This window comes from Equus przewalskii, chromosome 17 (assembly GCF_037783145.1).
Source record: "Equus przewalskii isolate Varuska chromosome 17, EquPr2, whole genome shotgun sequence".
In the NCBI taxonomy this organism is placed as follows: domain Eukaryota; kingdom Metazoa; phylum Chordata; class Mammalia; order Perissodactyla; family Equidae; genus Equus; species Equus przewalskii.
The window spans coordinates 49509992-49530864 of record NC_091847.1 but is presented as its reverse complement, the minus strand read 5'-3'; the positions used below and the strand labels follow the sequence as shown (position 1 = coordinate 49530864).

The 20873-nt window shown below is 40.8% G+C and overlaps 1 protein-coding gene across 17 annotated transcripts in view; it reads right to left on the bottom strand.

Moving 5' to 3' along the window:
• Positions 1-20873, bottom strand: part of MYO3B (myosin IIIB) — a 409912-nt gene that overhangs the window by 83213 nt on the left and 305826 nt on the right. For 10 of the 17 annotated variants that reach the window (XR_011528404.1, XM_070580113.1, XM_070580111.1 and 7 more), the window contains one exon: positions 312-396. Coding sequence is in view for 13 of the 17 variants with exons in the window: in XM_070580113.1 (XP_070436214.1) it covers positions 312-396 (85 nt within the window). In the remaining 4 variants the exon portion in view is untranslated. Of the gene's footprint in view, positions 1-311; positions 397-6237; positions 6370-20873 lie in introns of all 17 variants that reach the window. The other 7 variants (XR_011528405.1, XM_070580112.1, XM_070580116.1 and 4 more) reach the window with 2 other exon arrangements.

Sequence of the window (20873 nt, the reverse complement as noted above, 5' to 3'; positions counted from 1 at the left end):
CTACCAAAGAACCTCGGGTCCTTACTCAAAAAGAGGCTCTAACATCTGTAGAGAGTGGAGTGCACAGACAAATCACCTCAGGGAGCAGCTAGCATTTATTCTCAGCAGCAAATTTCCAGGCTTTTGATTCTCTCTTCGCTGTACCTCCCTGTCTCTCTGCTGAACCAAAGTTCTTTAGCAAGCTAGGCTTTTGTCTCAAAGACTTCAAAATATCACTAACAGTCTCATGTTTGGATGGCCTGACCAAGTAGCCACAGACAGGCTTCACATCCACAGACTTGGACGAGTCTGAAATAAGGATACACAGTTACCTCAGAAGCAAGATGTTCAGCTACCTTATTTGGATGTCCTGTGAAGACACCACACCCTTTTGGAGAACTCTGGGCTTGTGAATACCTAAAAATAAAAATAATAATTTTTAAAATGCTTGAAAATGATAATTAAAACACTTAGAGTTGTTTTCCTCCAAAGATATATCAAAACATACTCTTAAATTAAACTTTCATTGTTTCCCATTCCAGTCCTTGGTTAAAAGGACATGGTCACTTTAAGGAAATGCATCCTATGAGGTGTAGCTCCTACACCCACAGTCAGCCTGAGATCCTAAGACCCAAGACACTGCCTTTTTAAAGGTGTGTAGTCCAACTTGGTCTACTTTTGAGCTTTCACAAACTTTACCAAGAAGGCAACCACACTGATGCTAAGGCTGCACTTTCCAGCACATTAATCACATTTTTAAATAATTCAAAACAGAGTCCTTAGTCAAACAAGTTTGGGAAACGCTGAGTTGTCCAGAGTTGAAGAGGTTTCCTTACTGCAGGAACGATCTTTTACAATCACAATACGCATTTATGGATTTCTAAAGGCGGGGGGGGGGGATGCAGGGTTTCCTAAGCCAATTTGACCGAGAAACTTAAAAAGTGATAACCTAACATCTATTAAAATATTAATGTCTCATGGACCAAACGTTGGAAAAATCAATTGTGCTTCATCCCCAATTTCTTATAATTGGAACACACTGTACCAAAGTGTGATCATCATAACACACTGTTAAAATAGAATCTGTTTCTTACAATCCCTTTCAGATGGAATCCAGCAGAGTGGAAAGCACTGCCTACGGGAAGGGAAATCTAGGTTCTAACCCTGGCCTCAAGATCCCTAATTTCTCTTTCTCTCTCACACACACATACACACACACAAATATGTGACTGAGTAAATTTCTGTAGTACTCAGGGTTCTGGTTTTCCTCATCTATAAAACGAGGGGATTGAGATAAATTATTCCTAAGGTCTCTTCTAGTTCTACATTAATAATCTTATTCTTTATTTAAACTGACAAATTCATTTTCTGATTTTTTTGTGAACAGTTCATGCATATTACCTTCAAATGCATCTATTTATAGTAGTTTATAGCAATATACCGAATTTTTAAATATCACATCAGTACCTGAGGAGAGGTGGTTTCAATGATAAATTTATTTGTGTGTATATTTATGGAATGTAAGCTCCATGAAGGCAGGAACTAGATCTGCTTTACTCTATATTTTATATTGGCACCTAACCCAGTGTTTGGTACACTGTAAGTGGCTCAATAAATATTAGATAAGTTGAATGAGTAAAAGAATGACTAGTGGACCCCCAAAATATGAGCCATGAAGATCAGTAAGAATACCCTTAACATTAAAAGTAAATTAATAAAAAGTAAATAAATTAGGAAATTTTAATATTTTAAAAAATGCTTTTATGTATCTAATGAGAGTTTCACAACCATTTGAGCTAAGTGCTTTAACAGTCACTATTATATAGATGAAGAAACTGAAGTTCAGAGAGGGTAAGGGATTTGCCCAGGGATCACGGTGAATGCCTGGTAGAGCTATGACACCGACCCCTGTTCGTCTGACTCCAAATCTTCTGCTCTTTCTCGGAACCGTGACACCCTCTATGTGGTTTGGTCTCTGTGCATTGGCCCCAGGGACTCATTCCTATCAGCCTAGGCAATCCCGGTGGTGGTGGGACACCTACACGACAGGTGGACTCGGAGATCCTCTAGGAGTCCTGATAAGCTCTGGAGAAAATCTAAGGAAAAGAGTTTGGCTGTTTCAACAATCAATTTCTGCTTTTTCTGCCCCAAGAAAGAAATGAACCTCTTAAGAACTCCTCTAGCTTGCACAGCTTTTCAGGATCCAAAGGCCAGTGGCAGACACCTTCCAACTCTCTACTGGGGGTTGGCTCATCAGTTCGACTCCCTCCTCACTCAAGCCTTTGGACGATTCTAAGGCAGCTCAATGTACTGTTTATATGTATTACTTGGTTTTAAAAAGGCAGAGGCAGGGTGGTAGTGTCCACAGGCAAACAGGTGAGAAAATATTTGATTAAGCAAAGTTAAGCAGGTTTCTTTCCTGAGAGGCTTTCTAGAACTTTTAACTTAATAATATGCACAATGAAACCCTAAGAGAGGAAAAGAATGGGCAGGATTTTCCAGAGGTTATTTTAACAATAGAACCCTTCTCCTATGGAGCGTGTCGGGGGTCTACTAGTTCCTATAACACGCCTTAGGAAACACTGATCCAAGCAGCACTTATTTCAAACAAATTCCCATTTGCCTTTAGAAAATGGTCTACAAGTCAATATTCTTCAAAAGTCTAACTGTCACAACCCCTTTGCAGCAATTTCATCAGATATGTTGTCATTTGCCTCAGGGACTTGAGACTGGCAGTAAGTGGATAATGCTCTGTGAGCTGTCACCACCAAAATAAGGAAAAGCACAGTAATAACAAATAGCCAATGCTTATTGCATGCATACATGCCACTAGGCACCTGGCAAAGCATGGATACATGGTTATCTCAACTAATACTTCCAAAAGCTATATGGATTGGTTTTATTTTTATTTTTATTTTTTTTGGTGAGGAAGATTGGCCCTGAGTTAACATCTGTTGCCAGTCTTCCCCTTTTTCCTTGAGGAAGATTGTCCTTGAGCTAACATCTGTGCCAATCTTCCTCTATTTTGTATGTGGGATGCTGCCACAGCATGGCTTGACAAGCAATGTGTAGGTCTGCACCCAGGATCCAAACCTGAGAACCCCAGGCTGCTGAAGTAGAGCACGTGAACTTAACCATTAGGCCACTGGACTGGCCTCTGGATTGGTTTTATTTTTATACCTATTTTATAGGTGAGGGAAGTAAGAGTCAAGAAGCTAATGACTTGCTTTATGTCATAACTAGTAAACAGTGCAGCATAAGACCGGCTGCCACAGAAAAGGAAACTCCAAAGGGAAATTATTGATTCAGGCAAAGATTATCAATTGCTGATAAAACCTTTAGACAAATGGTTGATGGGGAACAGGACATTCATATGGTACCAAAGGACCACTGGACAGATTCCTTTTTCCTGGTCACAAGAGGAGCAGGTAACTAAATGTTGGAGAAATCAGAAGGACACCATCTTAATCCAGTACCAACCTTAGCACCACTAATGCCCAGGCAATACTGTCTTGTGAGGTGAGGCAATATGAAGTACTTGACATCACGTAGGATATTTATATTTTTTCTTTTGCTTAAAAACATTTAGCTTGAATCTAATCAAAGCTTTAGATCTAACTTATAGTTTATCCAAAACACATGGCATAAAGGAACAAGCTAAGACCACAAAGAATGAAGCAGACAGATATGGAAGGTGAGCTATTTTATGGGATAATTGGCTCAATCTCTTAAAAAGTCAGTGCCATGAAAAAAGGGAGTATTGTATACTAAAAGAAATTTACAGACATAACAACTTGATGCAATGTCATGTCCTGGATTGCATCCCGGCTCGGACAAACACAGGTGTAAAAGACATTCTCGGAACAACTGGAGAAATGTGACCACAGATTGCTATTAGATGATATTAAGGAATTATTTTTAAAGCATGATGTGATTTTGAATCTACAGGAAAGTTTTTAAAAAACAACACTGTCCTCAGCCTCTATTAGGTACTACATGCTAAGCAGCACAAGCTGTGAATCTGGTTATCAAAGAGTGGTGACTAGGAGGTAGCTGTCTCTCTCTATATGATTCACCTGCATATTTATTTCTAGGGCTTCTCTAGCCTCAGAAGCCACAACTAAAGTCTCAAGCAGATTGTCTCCAGAGCTCGGCCACTTGGCTGCTTCACCGCACTCAGTTCATTGAACTGTGGGTTCTAGGGGAGACAGAAACTCTCAGTCACTGTTGAGAACCCTTCTGCTGGGCATCTGTCCTGCAAAAGCCCCAAAATAAACTCATGTCTAATTCCCTCTTCTTAAACTCTGATCCCAGTGTGACTGAATGAGAGGCAAGGTGAAGGCTGGCTCACCAGTCTGTGGCTGCTGAGAACGCCCACCATCTCTCTTCTCGTGCAGCAAAGATCCATGAGGCCAGCTGGCTTTGTCATGCTGGGCTGGCTGAAGTCACCATGTTCTAAGGACTGGGTCTCAGCTTTGCAGGCTCCAAAATTCAGTTTGCTAGTTCATTGAGGGGTGATGATTTTCTTGGGAGGTGAGCTGCACTAACCAAACTCAGAAGAGTCATATTTGAAAAGTAGAATGCTAGTGTGTGATTTCACAGTGAGTCGTACGACCGAGACCATCCTTTGCCCCTCACTAGTTGACTGATAGACTCTGGACTGAATTATGCACCAGAAGTCGAGCAGAGGAAGCAGGGTGCTCTTTGAGGATTGGATCAACCAAGCTAGTCTTGCAATTAGCCTTTTTACTTTAGGGTTAGAATCAGTACCTTTTTTCTTGGACAGGAATAGAGACACACTAGTTACTCTCTGACTCTCCATTTTCTAAACTTCATTTAAATTTCTTTGTGCAGTTTTTCTTAACTTTCATAAAATTTGCAAGATTTTGTCTTATCTTTTATGAATTATAATTTAGAATGGCTTCTAGACAAACTGAGAAACCCATAGTCGTTCACACTTAAAAGCATATTCTAATTTTAAAACAGGATAGGTTGCATCTAATTCATTGTGGGTTGATTTTTGGTCAGCTTCCTAGTGTCTCTAGATTTGGGAGTAGTTCTCATTGTAAACTCATGTCTTACCCGGGAGCCCTGGGAGAATGGCTAACTAGGAGAACCAAGCAAATATGTTCCCGCTTCTTTCATAGCTCTGAAAAAAATCTTTTGTACATGGAGCTCTGAATAAGAGGTCGATTTCTTGTTCCCAAAAAAAGGCAGTCAATCATGCTGCAAAAGATATGCTCAGACCAAGATATTTTAACATAGTTGGAGCCCTGTGAATCTTGAGGGAGGCAAGTTTCAGAGAAATAAGTCATATAACTTTCCTTATGGAAGTTATTACCATGAAAAATAATAGAAAATGTAAACTTCAGAAATGGTTTTAATAAGTTCAAGTTCTGAAGGTAAATTAAGACATTTAAGGAAGGACAGCAGAGAAGACACTGTCCTTGAGAAAGATCCCTTGCTGACCTGAGTGCTAACAGGATTTCCATGTGAACTGGCCACAGGTTGAACTCCATTTGGCAACTCTAGCATTCTTATTTAGTTCTTATATGGAATTTGAACATTCTAAGGGCTGAGGGTATAAATGAGGAAGAGTACCCAGATCTGAATCTCCCCACATTGTCACTACGCATCTACTCTTCCCTGATTTGCATGAGCTAGGTGTCACTGCATACACTTCTTACTGCTTATATTTATTTAAATAGTTTTGAAGGCACAGAGGATTAAAAGGTAACAAAATGTTTTAAGAAAAACACAAGTTATCGTGTTAAGTTCAAAAGCACCCAAAATGCATAATTTAATGCATGTTTTATTACAAAGACTGGAAAGCTAGGATTTCTAGAATACTTTTGTGTGTTCCATTTACTACCACCACCACAACCAATAAGTATTTGCCAAGCACCCACTAAATCTCCCCAGCGTTGCATTCATACTTGCATGCTTTTACCTGGAATACCATCTCCCTCTTGCCCACCTGGTCATTGCATCCCTAGCCTGTAGCTCAGGTATCAGCATCTCTAAAGAGTCTTTCTTGTTCTGACCCCAACCCAGCCACCTCTCTCACTCTGGGCAGAGGTGGAGGCTCCCTGGTGTATTCGCACAATCTATTGAGCAGAACCACACTGAAAACCTGGTTCTGTAACTGACTCATCTGGTGCCACATACTGACCAATTAAAAGAGTTCGCAAATCACCTAGTGAAGGTGAGCTTTATTAGATTTTGTTCAAGGGAGGGAGAGTGAAGAAGAGTACGTACCATAAGCCACTTAGCTTTTGAGATATCAGAGTTGTTCCCATTGCTGTGCTTGTCAATTTTGTCTTTTCTTCTTTGCTTTTTAGTTGATAAAAATGTTCCAAATTTCCAAATGGCCTGAATATTCACCAATCACTGATCAATGAAAGTATAGTAACAACTGAATTTCTCCTCAAAGTAAGTGACTAAAACAACTAATAACTGAATTTCTCCTCAAAGTAAGTAAAACTAGTGGCAAAATGTTTCCCTTTTTTTCTTATCATTAAAAAATAATTTTTTGGATTAAAAAATAATATATATTCACTGTTGTACTGTATAAAATACAGATATTCAGGGCTGGCCGGTGGCATAGTGGTTAAGTTCATGCATTATGCTTTGGTGGCCCAGGGTTTGCAGGTTCTGATCCCGGGCATGGACCTAGCACTGCTTGTCAAGCCACACTCTGGCAGCATCCCACATAAAATAGAAGAGGATTGGCACAGGTGTTAGCTCAGCAACAATCTTCCTCAAGCAAAAAAAGAGGAAGATTGGCAACAGGTGTTAGCTCAGGGCCAATCTTCCTGACAAAATAAATAAATAAATAAATAAATAAATAAATAAATAAAATACAGATATTCAAGAAAAAAGATCAGGGATAATCTCCATACTCAGATACAATTACTGTTAATATCCTGGTGTATGTCTTTTCAGATGCTTTTCTATGCATATAATATACATTTTTAAAGATAACAGTTCATGACATACTATCATAACCTACTTTTTGTAGTTATAAGCATCTTTCCATATATTTGTGTGAAATACACATATATGCAAGTGTGCATGTAGGTCATATTTATGACTGTATAGTACTTCATCAGGTGATTATTATAAGTGATTTAACTAATCTCTTATTTTTGGATAAGTTGTTTTCAGTTTTATCATAAGTGGATCATTACATATTCTGTACATATAGTTATGAGTACTTGTCCAAATATTTCCTTAGGATAAATCTTAATGTGAGGCTCTTGGGTCAAAGTGTGACAAATTTTTTGCTTATTTAAATGCTTTTGAGTTATGTCATCAAATGCTCTTCTAAAAAGTAACAAAAATTAACACTGACATCCATAGAAGTATGAAAGGACCCATTTCCCATCATATTACCAACATTAGGTACTATTGGTCTTTTTAATCTTTGCTTACCTCTTTGGGAAAAAACCAAAACAAACCAGTGTTACCTCATTATTATTTTAATTGGCACTTCTTTTCTTTCTTTTTTTTTTCTGAGGAAGATTAGCCCTGAGCTAACATCTGTGCCCATCTTCTTCTTTGTATATGGGACTCCTGCCACAGCATGGCTTGACAAGCAGTGTGTAGGTCCACACCCAGGATTCGAACCAGTGAACCTCGGGCCGCCAAAGCAGAGCACACGAATTTAACTGCTACACCACAGGGCAGGCCCCTTAATTGGCATTTCCTGACTTCTAAAGAGGGAAAATATTATTCCTGGGCTTTAATATATGATGCGACAGAAATACAAAGAGTATAGGAGAAGTGGAAACAAACAATAACAGTGCAAAACAAGATCACCATTACTGCAGGAAGAAAAAGGAAAGAAGAAGGAATGATCATGACTTTTGTATTTTTTTCTCATTAGGTTTGGCTACTTGGTAATTTTTCTAATGATTCTGAATGCATACCTTGTATCTCACTCCCAATCAGTATCACTGTTGAATGAGTGGAATGTGCAAATTACACTTAAATACATGGATATTTGCTTGCTCTTGGACACAATTATTTTAAGTTTTAGAACATGGCTCAAGGACAAATTCATCAAAAGGGCTCAAAAAGGCTGATAAATGTTCCATAATGCCATTGCTCTAAGTTAGCACTAGTTGGATTTATGTACTTATGCTAATATCCCAAATCCCACTGAGCTCTTTAAATTTGATATTGTTTGCCTCATTGCGGTTCCCAACCGTGAGCCCATCCAGTCTTAACCTGCCAGTCTTTGCATTCTCATTTCTTTTTTTTTCCTCCTTTACTTCTTTTTTGCAGGCAGTTGTCATTGTGTAAAGTCTAAGGTAGGAGCAGAAGGCTTTTCTTCATTCTGCTTAGAATGTTTGCCTCATTGGTAAAAAAGACAGTCAGCCAAGAGCCACCCATAAAGTCTACTTCAGTTCTCTGTCAGCAACCAAAGGAACCAAGAGAAAACTTGGCCTCAGGCTGAGAGATGGAATTAAGATGCAGTAGTGAAGAAGAGCACTGTGACCTGAAATCATGCATGGCCCTGGGCTGAGGGCCACAGCACAGCCAGAACAGCTGAACAATGCATTACTGTGCAGAGGACTTGACTGGATCATCTAATTTAATCCTCATATCAGTGCTAGCAGTGATCTCTAAATACTTCAGTGCATGTTTCTTAAAAGCAAGAGCATTCTCTTATATGACTATAGTACAATGAGCAAAATCAGGAAATTAATACAATATTATTATCCAATGTACAGACTATATTCAGATTTTGTTAATTGTCCCAATGATGTCTGCCATAACAAAAGAAAATCCTGGATCCTATATTTTTTCAGTTGTCATGTTCGTTTACTTTTCTTTCATCTGAAATAGTTTCTCAGTCTTCCTTTATGTTTACTTTTGAAGCCTACAGGTCAATCATTTTGGAAAAGTTCCTCTGTTTGGTTTGTCTGTGACTTCTTCATAATTAAATTCAGGTTATGCACATTTGGCAAGAAATTCACAGAAGTGATGTTGTGTTCTTCTCAGTGCATCCCATCAGGAGGTAGAGGCTGTCAATTTGTCTGATTACTGGTGATGCTAACTTTCATCACTTGGTTTAGGTGGTGTCTGCCAGGTTTCCCCACTGTCCTTTGGTAATTAATGAGTATCTTATGGAGATCTCTGAGACTATGCAAATAGCTTATTACTCCTTAAATGTTCACCTACTAGTTTTAGCATCCATTGATGATTCTTACCTGAAACAATGATTATTTTGGTAGTTGCCAAATGGTAATTTTCTGTTTTTATAATTTCTTCTACATTTATTATTTTACATCTTATTGCAAGGAAAAGCTTACCCTGTTTCTTCTTCCCTCCCTCCCTTCTTTCCTCTTTTCTTTCTGTTAATCTGAATGCCTGAATTCTTATTTTATGCAATACACTAAGTTCTTTTATTATCATTACTTTGATATGCCAAATGTCCTAAATTTGGCACTGGCTTAATTTTATGGGGTTGGGAGTAACAGACTTCAAAATGAGTCCTTTAGAAAAGACTGCTTAATACTGAAGATTACATAAAGAAAGGTCGATTCTTCAGCGATAACAACAATAATTCCTCCTATTACTACTATTTATGAGGGCTTTTTATGTTCAAATGAGATGCTGTGTACTTTGTATATGTTATCTCATTTAACATTCATGACCTGGTGAGGTAGACATCATGCCATTTTATCTTCCATTTAGATGAGGAGATGAATGCTTTGAGAAAATACGTAAGCTTATCAAGATTTTACCCTTAGTTGTAGCAGGTCTAGTAGGCTCTAGGGCCTTTGCTCTCTACCACCAAGGCAACCCTACAAATAGGTGTGGAAGACTTCAGGAAAGGATAAAGGTCTTAGAAGCAAGGCTGAACTGTTCCTTTAGGTAGCTGGACCTTTTTTTCCAGAAACCAAAGAGTCATCTGAACTTTTTGCATTTTTATAAGTGGAGCAATTGGAAACTGTCTACAAGTCGGTTATCACTCTAGGAACTTCCCTAACCTGCTTTGTGGAAACCATCCAACTCTGCCTGAAATCCAGTAAGGAAAGTATTAAGAAAGAGCTCATTTGTCCTAATGTCAGGTGACAGATCAAGAGAGACACGACTTGGCCAAGTAACCTGGGGAAGCATTCCCATGGGTCAAGACAAGTGAAAGCCAAATTCAAGAAGAGAAGAAAAAATGAAGAGAACAGTATATCAGGAATTCTTAAGAAACTGAGTATCTATTCTATTTTTAGATCCCAGGTGAAGACAGGGCTGTAGCTTTGCTCTCCCTGCAGGATAATATACTATATCCTTCTTCCTGCAATGACACCACTGCGTCCACCACCACCACATGCCACTTTTAATACCAAATTTCAGATTCTATGAGAATGAGCTTAGGTGAAAGAAGTATGTTGCATGCTAGTGAAACTAATGCAAACAACTGCCCTGCCTTAGAGGGAAAAGCACAGTTGGATCTGAGAATAACATCCTTACCCTCTCAGTAGGAACAAACTAAAAATAAAAGACAACAAGGTGTTTCCTGCCAGTCAGTAAATCCAATAAGCAAAGAAGATGCCTCAACCTGGCGCTGGGTAGTTGTCAGCCTGACTCCCTCCATCTGAGAGCAGCCATGTGGTTCTCAGAGCTAACAGCTGCCAAGCAGAACCCCTCAGATTAACCCATAGGTGGTGTTGAACCACTTCCCATTAAGATATTTGCAAAGCAAACAAAAGTGATAGCCCCACTCTGAGTGCTGGGAGCTGGCCAGGAATGCTGGCTGTTCTTGTTGACACAAAGAGCTCTCTGGGGAGGGTCTGGGCTAGAGCTTGGAAGGCCAGACTGTGTTGATATAAGGCCATTAGAATCTTGGTATCAGGGACTGTTTATTATCTAATATCCCAATGACAGCAGTCGCTAGAGCTCTGTTTCACCAAGGCTCTCTATTCCTCTCTGTTTTCCCAACCTATAGCATTCAGATGAAAAGAAAACATTCAACCCTCCTCCTGTTTTGTCTACTCATCAAGGAGACAAGTCTGAGAAGTTACTAATATGCACACAGAGAGAGTGTGGCATTACTACTGTCAACAGCTTCTGTGGCGAATACTTGGTCAGGTTCCTCCTTAATCTGAAGAGATTAGGGCAATGCTAATGGAAAATATGCTGGCATATTTGTGTCCTACAGGTAGGCACCAACTGCCATTTAATTCACAAAATACACTTAGAACTGAAACACTAATATTTTTTCCTTCTAACCAAAGAAAATGAAATAAAGTTAATAAGGCTGTGGAAATGTACAAAGTTAATCTTTCAATCTGTAGGATTATAGTCTCAGTTTCTTTAAATGTTGATAATGAAACACTTTTACATAGAATTCATTTTTACACAAATTTTATTTCCTGAAATATTTTCAACGTGAACAAGTTTTCTTTTCTTTCAAAATAGGCTGGATATGCAAAGGCATTTTTGTCAAAAATGCATTCTGAGACTGAATACAGCAAAGGTCTGGATGAGGATATAAGCAAAGCAGATATCAGAGATGTGCTGAGTTTCTAGAATTTCCTACACTCACAAAATGAGTAATGTAGGAAGGGGGTAAGGGATGGCAAAACGGCCAGAAGAATTTGCCAGATTTTGCCATTTCCTGAAACTGTCATTTAGATTAGAAACCAGAACTTTAGAGATGTAGGTATTGATTGTATAAGGAGAAGGACAAAGACAGAAAAAGAGAGAGAAGGAAGGAAAGAAGATAGGAAGGGAGGGAGGAAGGAAAAAGAGAGTGAGAGAAGGACAGAAAGGAAAGGGGTAAAAAGGGAAGGAAAGGAAAGAAAAGTAAGGAAGGAAGGTGGGGGAGGGAGGAAGAAATGAAGGAAGGAAAGAAGGAAGAAAGAAAGAAAGAAGAAAAGCAAGCAAACGGATTGAGATTTCTTTAGAAAAAGTAGAGGCATCATCATACTAAAAAATTGATTTTTTATAAAAAAGAAGAGAGCCATCTGACATTTAAAGTACAAAGTTAGAGAACTTTTTAGAATCTTGAATATACCATTCAGTTTTAGGTGATGTTTATACAAATAAGATTGTCACTGGACCCATGTTCTCTGTAAATGTACAAGATTTCCAGAAAGAAAGTGAATTCAACCTTGCAGGTCAACTTTGCAGAGCTCATGCCATCATTTGCTGATGGTTTAATTTGCTGATGACCAATGTGTTTAGGGAAGATTAACATAAGCACAAAAGTTCATGTCCACAGGAGATCACATTAAAGGCCTTAGTGGGGTGTTGTCATAACTTCAGATGTATATGATATGTTGGACATACTGGAAATTAGTTCTCAGTCTGACTGTCCAAATCATTTCTGGAGATACTCCATCTTTGTCTGAGGCACCAGGCACAAAAACATTGCCTTGAAGTGTGAATTTCAGGTGGGGTTGGGTGTGGTCATAGAACCCAAGTCAAACATACGTTCTAACATCCTTTCTGCCTAAGTTCATTAGGTGCTGGTTCCTAGCAACTCACCCTTAAATTAAGATATTAACCATAGACAGCTACCTGTCAATAACTGAGCTTCTAAAGAAAACATAACTAAGCATTTTCTCATACTTGGGGCTTATTTTTGAATTAGGAAGGTAGATCCATTACAGAAAAACAACACAGTGTTAACAGCACCTCCTTTTACTTATTTTGCTAGTACTGTTGGCTTTTGAAGAAAACCAGGTTCCTACTTTATCAAAAATTAATTATTACATTTGAGTCAGACTCAAGATAAATAGGAAGCATTTCTAGAGCACAAAGTGATTAAGTTTAGCTTTGGACCAAACAGAAATAAAAATTAAGGAGCACATATTCATTCATCCATTACTTTTATTTTATGCCTATAATGGCCAAAGATTCTAGATTCGGTGAGTTACACAGAAATGAGTGACAGATAGTTTTAGCCCTGGAGTTTATTATCTTATGTAGAATATAGTAATAACAGCTAGCATTTTTGTGCACTTACTACATGCTAGGTAGTCTTTTAGATATTTCCTATAGTTTATTCTCACAATAGCCATTTGAGGTAGGTACCATTATTAGAAATATGCTTAACTTGCCCAAGGGCATTGAGCTTATTGGACATAGACCTGGGCCTTGAAGAGACACAGTCTACCTCCAGAGTTTGAACCCAAACCGTTCCCTCTATCTGCATGGTGCCCCTGCACATGGTGGGCTGGAGTCAAACTCAGATGCTCAAGGGGCCAGGCCATGAATTAATAAGCAGCCCAATGAGTTGGTATCAATGGAAACAGCCTCTACTCAGTTCTAGCAGATTGCTGCTAGATACTCCAATTTTTCAAGAGCCATCAGAAATCTGAATTGTTATATGAAATCTTTCTATTTTTATATGTTGGAAACTAATTTAGAATTTCAAAACATTGTGCAGGCCAAACAAAATATGTCTACAGACCATATTGTATCCAATGACTTGGGTGTGCATCTTTTGGCTTATAGAATAAGGTCCAAAATATTTTGCGCAGCTTTTAAGACCTCCCACATTCTGGTTCCCACCTGCCTTATTCTCTGTAACAGTTCTCTCTGCATCACTCCACTCCCACCACACCCTCAGCCTTCATCCCGCTGGACATCCCATCCTCCCCAGAGTGCCCCTCACATATCCTGCCTCTGGGCCATGGCCCACTCTATTTCTCCCACCTTGGCTGCTCTTTTCCTAGTTCTGCTCTCCTTCAAGGGGCTACAGGAGGTGCCACATGGGTGACACCTTGAAGGATAAGTAAAACATCAACAGGTAAAGACAGAACTGGCAAGAGAATTCTATTCAGAAGGAACAGCATGAACAGATATACAGAAATAGGAAAACAAAAGACACGTTGAAAACCACCAAAAAGCTCCAAATATTTTAAAAGAGGCCTCTGGTCCTTGGAATCTGGTCCTATAAAGAAGACTCTGATTGCCGACATTCTTGACATGCACAATTGTTCTAAAAGGATCCTTTGCATAAGGATCACTGGTGATTTAAGGTTTGCTGAGATAGTGCAGATAAATATTTATGTACAGCTATAAGCAAATCCACAAGAAAAAATATAACTCAAAACAGATTTTTCCTTGAAACTCCGGTCAGCTGGTGATACGGTTTCTGGCTTCAAAAAGGTTTTGAAAATAAATGTGACCGATTAATATTTTAAAAATCTAGAAACTCTAAGAAAACCCTAACAATCAAGTAAGGTCTGAAAGTTATAATTTGAGGGTATGCCAGTGGAATCCTGGCCATATTGGCAAGGGTGAGTCTTGGGCCCAAAGTCAACCTCAGAGTTATCCATGAGATAAGAGCCACGAACACAAGAAAATAAAATTTGGCTCTCAAGTTAAAGCAGAGAGTGAGTACTGTTAAGTTTCTAAAATACTGGAATCCTCAATGTTTATTTTTGTCTGTCACTCTGGAGCTAAGCCAGAGGGGTCCTGACCCTTCATATTAGGTTAGCTTTACAGGAACCTTTCAAATACCACTATTACTACTGTGGGGACCTGGAATTGGCCACCCCAAGATATATCTGTTTGGCATCAGGATTATTTGAGGCTCATTGCTTTTGATAAACTGGGACAGGGAAGGAGGCTCTGAGGAATGGAATTTGCCCTTTGTTGGGACACATTTGCATTTGTAGGGTAAATCTCTATCTGTAGGGGGTGCCTCCCTCTCTGTACCAGGAAGAAGAAAGGAGATGACCTTCTCTCCAAAAACTCTTAATCAATACCAAAGGCAAGGACTTAAATCTGCATTTTATTGTGCCTGTCTGGTAACCTCCTATAACTGACTTCCCTCCCCCTCCCAATGTTGGCATTTCTTAAGGATTAAGCATCTTTCCTTAGGCTAGGAACTGATTGCTGCGCTCACCTGTGACCGCCCAGCTCCAGACGATAGACTTGCCTCCTGCTACGCCCTCTGAGATAGCAGACCACTACCTGCTGCATCCATCAAGCACTGTGTGACAGGGCAATCTGGTGACTATTGTGGGAGGGACATTTCAATCACATGTGAAACACCCTGTTTGGGGGTATATAACCACTATGTGCACCCCACTTCTTCGGTGCCCTTTCTTCCTTCGGGAGGAGAGGCCCCGGGCCATGGTTCCTCATAAAGCTTTGTTTAATTTTCTCTTGCTATTCTGTCTCATGTGAATTTAACTCGTTCTCCAGCCAGATGAACCCCCATTTGGGGAGAGGAAATGTCCTCCTCCCCTACACTACTATTATGGCTACTACTTCTATCACTGTGACCAACAGCAGCTTGCCATCATCCCTTATTAAGCATTTATTATGTGTCTAGAACTATGTTAGTTCCTCTCCATAGATTATCTCTAATCCTCAAAATTATTCCCTTTTTGCAGCCTAGGATATTAAAGTTCAGAAAGATTAAGGAGCTTGCCCAAAGTCTCATAGTTTGTAAGTGGTTGAAGTAAGATTCAAACCCAGTTCTGTCACCAAAGCCCATTCTCTTTCTACCCGAATAAGATGACACAGAGCATCTACTACACCATAAGCACTTCATAAAAGAAGGCCACCATCCCTACCACTGCTATTGTACCTGCTGCCTTTTCCCCTCTGGTTCCATAGGAGGTCCTGCAATGCTTTAGTGCACTAACTCAGCCACAGTGGTAGAAAATTTGCTGGAGGGCACTAGCCTACTGAGGGAGTGAAATGAAAGTGGAAGGAAAAATGAGCACGGAATTGAAGGGTGGGAGAGGAAAGGTCCTCCTGCTGTGTAAAGAAAAGTTTTGTTTTGTTTAATCTTCTTAGCATTGCCACGTATTTCTGCAACAACTCCTCACACAGTGTTTGTCAAGATACGTGGCGATGTGTACTTCACAGCCCACATGAAAATCTGGCCCACAGTCGGCCCTCACTGGGAGACTGTTTCTCTGGCTCATCAACTCTGAGGTCAGCCCAATTGGCTTCAAGTCCCAGAGCTGCAAGGATGACAAACGGGAGAAATATGTGCTGGTTTTCCCCTCTTGTGAGGTGCCAGCTCCCCTTGAGCTGTTTAAGTCATGAAGGTTCCCATCACTCTGAGTCTGAATCCTCGCTGAAGTGGCCCAGGATGAAGCCGCTTCTCTGGGGGTGTGTTACAAGCTGTCGGGCAAAAAGATCTGCACTAGCATTATCAATCTGCCTCCCTCATATGGACTTCTTGTTACACAACGACAGGCTAGCTGGGCTAAAGAATGTCAAATAAAAGACTTGCGAGAGCTCTGCCATATGCAGGCCAAATTAAATTAAGGGGCATAATCCTCACTATTGTACTTATCAGCATTAAAATGGAGGATTACTATCACGGGAACACAGCCTCATGACATAAAAGACTATTTCCACTCTGTCATTCACTGTACACGGTTACAGGCTCATGTAGGAAGGGGAGCACAGAAGCGCCACTCCAACTACTGACTTCTACTTTCAACCTGAGGTTTCCTTCTCCCTAGCCAAGTTAACTCCATCCCATCATGCACAGATGGGAGCACCTTCTCCCATGAGGCCATAGGCTTTCTCTCAACAATTCGGTGCTGGAATTTTCTCCACCAATCACAGGGTGACAGTTTTATGCCAATCAGAGTTTATTCCTTAGCTGATTGTGTTTTAAGATTTAGGGCAATGACAGTTACAGAGAACAGAGAGTAGAAAATGCCATGGGCTAAGCATTTGGAGCCTGGAATCTAGAGAGGCAGTAGAATGCACCAGTTAAAAGTGTGGGCTCTGGAGTCAGAAAGCCTGCGTCCAAATCCTGACTGTCACTTTACTAAGTAACATTGGCAAGTCACTTGTAATCTCTAAATGTTAGAAATTACAAAATGTGTACCTCTCCCTTAGGGTTGTTATGAGAATTAAACAGGATAATGCATGTAAAACACTTAGCACACTGCCCAGGAAGTTGTTAATGAATACCAAATGTGAGCTGTTGTTATTATTGTTGGAGACAGGAGATCTGGATTCAAGCCACAGACCTGCCATTTATTCTCTGTGTGACAGTGGGTGACCTCGGACTAGCTGAATGAAAGCAGGATTAGGTAAATCTGATACATCCAACCCAACACTGATCTCTGGGCCAGCATTTGGGACCTACCTGATTAGCTTCCCCAGGTTCAGTTTACTCGTTGCTAACACAAACTCAAAAGGCTGGTGTGAGAATTACATGAGAAAATTGTGGGAAAAGACTTGGCATGGCAATAAATGTTGGGTGAACCTGAATGAAGACTTCAACATGTCCTGTCGTTCTTATTCTCAGCAATATTTCTTGTTGTATCTGGGTCTTCCTTATGATCTCTTCCCTCTGATTTTGCCATCCTTTCATCCTTCCCTGGTATATATCTGCACCCATCACTACCCCTTCGGGACTCTTCTAGCACACAGTGCCCTTTCTTCTTTGCCTACTCTCTCCTGTGGAAGCTGAAAATGCCAGTGCTTACTTTCTCAGCCTCCCTTGCAGCTGCCCTGAAGAGCTGTAAATTCTGGCCAATGAGATTCAAGGGCAGTGTCTGGAAACTTCTGGGAGAGGGTTCCCTTCTGACACACAGAGACAGACTTGTGAGGTGAACCCCCTTTCCATCCACCTCTTCCTTCCTGCTGTGGATATTGCCACGTGAGGAAATGATGCTTAGCGCTGCTTCAACCACCTTGTGACCATAAGTGGAGGCATTGCTGACTTGCTGAAGTAGCAGAGCACAGAAACGGAAAGGGCCTATGTCCTTGATGACATCCCTGAGGGGCTGATCCAGCACTGGAACTTCTGTCTTCGGACCGCTTGTCCTGAGGGAGCCTTGAGTCTATTGGTTGGAGGTTCTGTTACTTGTGGCTGAGAGCATCATCACTGGCACAATTCTGCTCTGTTCTCATTCTGCCCATCTTCCACTTGCCCCCAAGACTTCCTTCCTGTCAACCCTTGGGTTGATCCACAGGGCACTGAGGTGACCATCACACATTGAGGGAAAAATGGGACCCCAGGCCCCCGGGACAAGAATGTCCTGACACACCATCTGAGGAATTATTCTGTATGTTGTTGTTGTTGCCACCATCCAAAGATTGAGCAGGAAGAAAATTTCTCTCATAAAAATCTGTGTCTTGAAGAGTGGCTTGATAAACTTATTGAGTACCTACTGCATGTATTGGCAACAGGGAGGAACAAGACTCAGCCCTCGTCTTTGAGAAGCTGACCTGCTAGCACACAGTCAACCACATCACCAAGCAAAATGTGAAGAGCCACAGAGAGCGACAAACCACAGTGTGGTCTTAGGACTCTGTCTGTGAACCATTACCACTCACAATGTCATAAGCTTCTGCCGAAATGTCAATCAATTCATCACCAAGAATACTGTTTAGTTCAGTTAATATTTCTTTCATAACAAGCCTTTCTTGATAAAGAAAGCAGTGGGTTGATTTATAGTCAGACACAAGTTCATTATTTTGTCACAAACCAAGACTTTGAGTAGTACGGTTATAAATGGGTTATGAAAGTTCAAGGAGTGTTAAAGAGAATTAAGGTCTTCATGGAGGAAAGGGATATGACAATATATCTTCACAAAATGGGTAAGAGTTGAGCAGAAAGGAATGGGCAGAGAGAACAGAGGAAGGTGCATTGGTAGAACAATGAGAAGTGTGACTCTAGGTGAGTCTGGAGGACAAATTGGAGCAAGATAGAGAGAGGCTTGGAAAATAGCAGACTGACATGTCTGAACATATTTTGGTCTAAAATGGGAAGCCATTAAAGTTCTTTGAAAGGTCAGAGTACGCGTTAGGACGATTGATCAGGTGTCAGAAATGAAAGCTCATCTGTAAAGAGGAGAGAATGGAGACAGAGAAAGAGATAATGACAGGCCTGGACCAGGGAAGGATGCTTAGAAAATGACTGGAGATGGGGTTAAGTGAGAGGTAGGGATCAAAAATGACTGCCATGTTTCAAGGCCAGGTGACAAGAGAGCGTTTGTGCCACTCGCAGAAGTGGGAAGTTCAGGCAGAGGAGGTGCTTTGGTAGCAGCTTTCATAGGTGCTTTTCTGCTGAGGTCCTGATGTGTCCATCAGGAATATGTGTCCAGCAGGAACGGGCACAGGAGTGTGGAGCTCGGAACAGAGATCTGAGAATCGTGCTCACACAGCTGAGAGGTGATACTAGAACACACCAGTGAGAGAGGCTATCACCCAGGTGAGAAGTAGAGAAAGATGAGAATCGAGGACATGGAGAACTGCCTACATATCAGCAATGGGTGGAAGTTGGATCCAGAAAAGGACCTCTTGGAGGAAGAACCTGAAGGCTGCAGTACTGCAGACACCCAGGAAGAGAGTGATTCAAGGACAGTAGGGCCCATGGAACTGAATGCTGCTGAGTCTGATGATGATGAGACTCTAGTGATGAGAGCTGAGCGGAAGGACAGTTTTAGGGATGCGGGGAGGGCACAGATCAGATTTCAGGATTAAGGAGAGAAAGGTTGGTGAGGGAATGAGGCAGATGACCTGGATGTCAGTCTGATGGCAAAAGTAAGAAGTGGGGAGACAGGGCTAAGAATCGGCTTTTGTTACAATGGGAAGAGGCAAAGGGAAAAGAGGCAGCAGGGGGAGGAAGATATGAAAGCAAGGGGTGGGCTAACTGATGGTGGCAGGGCCTGGTGGGCAGGGACATGATGGGAGGTTAGCTTGTGCAAGGAAGAGGACCTGTGGCCTTTTGAGATCGGAGCAAAGGAAGAAAGGGTAGCTAAAGATCAGGGGAGATTCTAAGGTGGAGGGAAGTGGAAGTTGCTCACAGCACTTTCCTGAGATTCTGAGTAAAGTTAGTAATCAGCTGAGGTTGAGGGGAGTCAGGCTGGGGCTGGAGCCATTTACCAAACTGGTTTACTGACTTGTCCAAGGACAAACAGCTAGAAAATGTCAGCAATAGGACAAGAACCCAAGTCTTCCACCTGCTAAGTTCAGTGGTCTTTCTGTTGCATCAGAAATTCTAAACTTTGTTATTCTAATATGAGATGATAGGTTTATAATATTCCCTTAAGTACCTTACATGAGCTAGTCCGACTATTAAGAAAGTTGCCTACTTTAAAACCAGTCCAACAACAATTAGAGACCAATTTGTCAAGTCTCAAAAATATTAATAAGACATCTAAAAAAATCAATTATTTTTAAAAATTATATATCACGACTGCCTTTTTTTCCAGGTGAAAAGATGCAAAGAACTTTCTAATGATCTGCTTCTTTCTCCAAATCCTGGAGTAAAATTTCAATGAAAATTCCCACAATCAATTTGGAGGAAAAGAAGAAAAGCAAGCTTTATTCTAGTTAGACTTTCCCTTTGCCATGGTCCACTCCTTCCTATAGTTGTGTCCTCCTCCTGGTGACATGTATGACAGGCCTGAAAACCTATTCTGGGAGAAGGCAGGTTACGAAAGTTTCCTTGAGGAATAGGAGGCCTATGAGGTCCTTGAGTCTCCAGTGCTTGATGTCATGGCTTGGCCTGACTTAAACGACCTGAGCCTACATTTAGCCAGGGTCATTTTCCTCTGCAGACCTGACCATCCCAGATGTACGTTGAAATTAGTGCACTATGGCCCTGGGCAATATGCTCCATTCGTTTTGAATTATATTTAACTAAAACCTGTAAGTAAACAGGAAATGATACTCCCTTTTTGCTTTAGCTTAATCCAAGGGTTTTTCAATCTCAGGACTATTGTCATTTTGGGCTGGACAATTTGTTGTGAGGGATCATGCTGTGCATTGTAGGAATTTTAGCAGCATCCCTGGCATCTATCCACTAGATGCCATCAGCACAACTCCTCCCCCTAAAGTTGTAACAACCAAAAATGTCTCCCACATTGCCAAATATCCCAGAGGAGAAGAGCAAAATTGCCCCCGTTGAGAACCATTGCTTTAACCTAATGAGGCCAAGT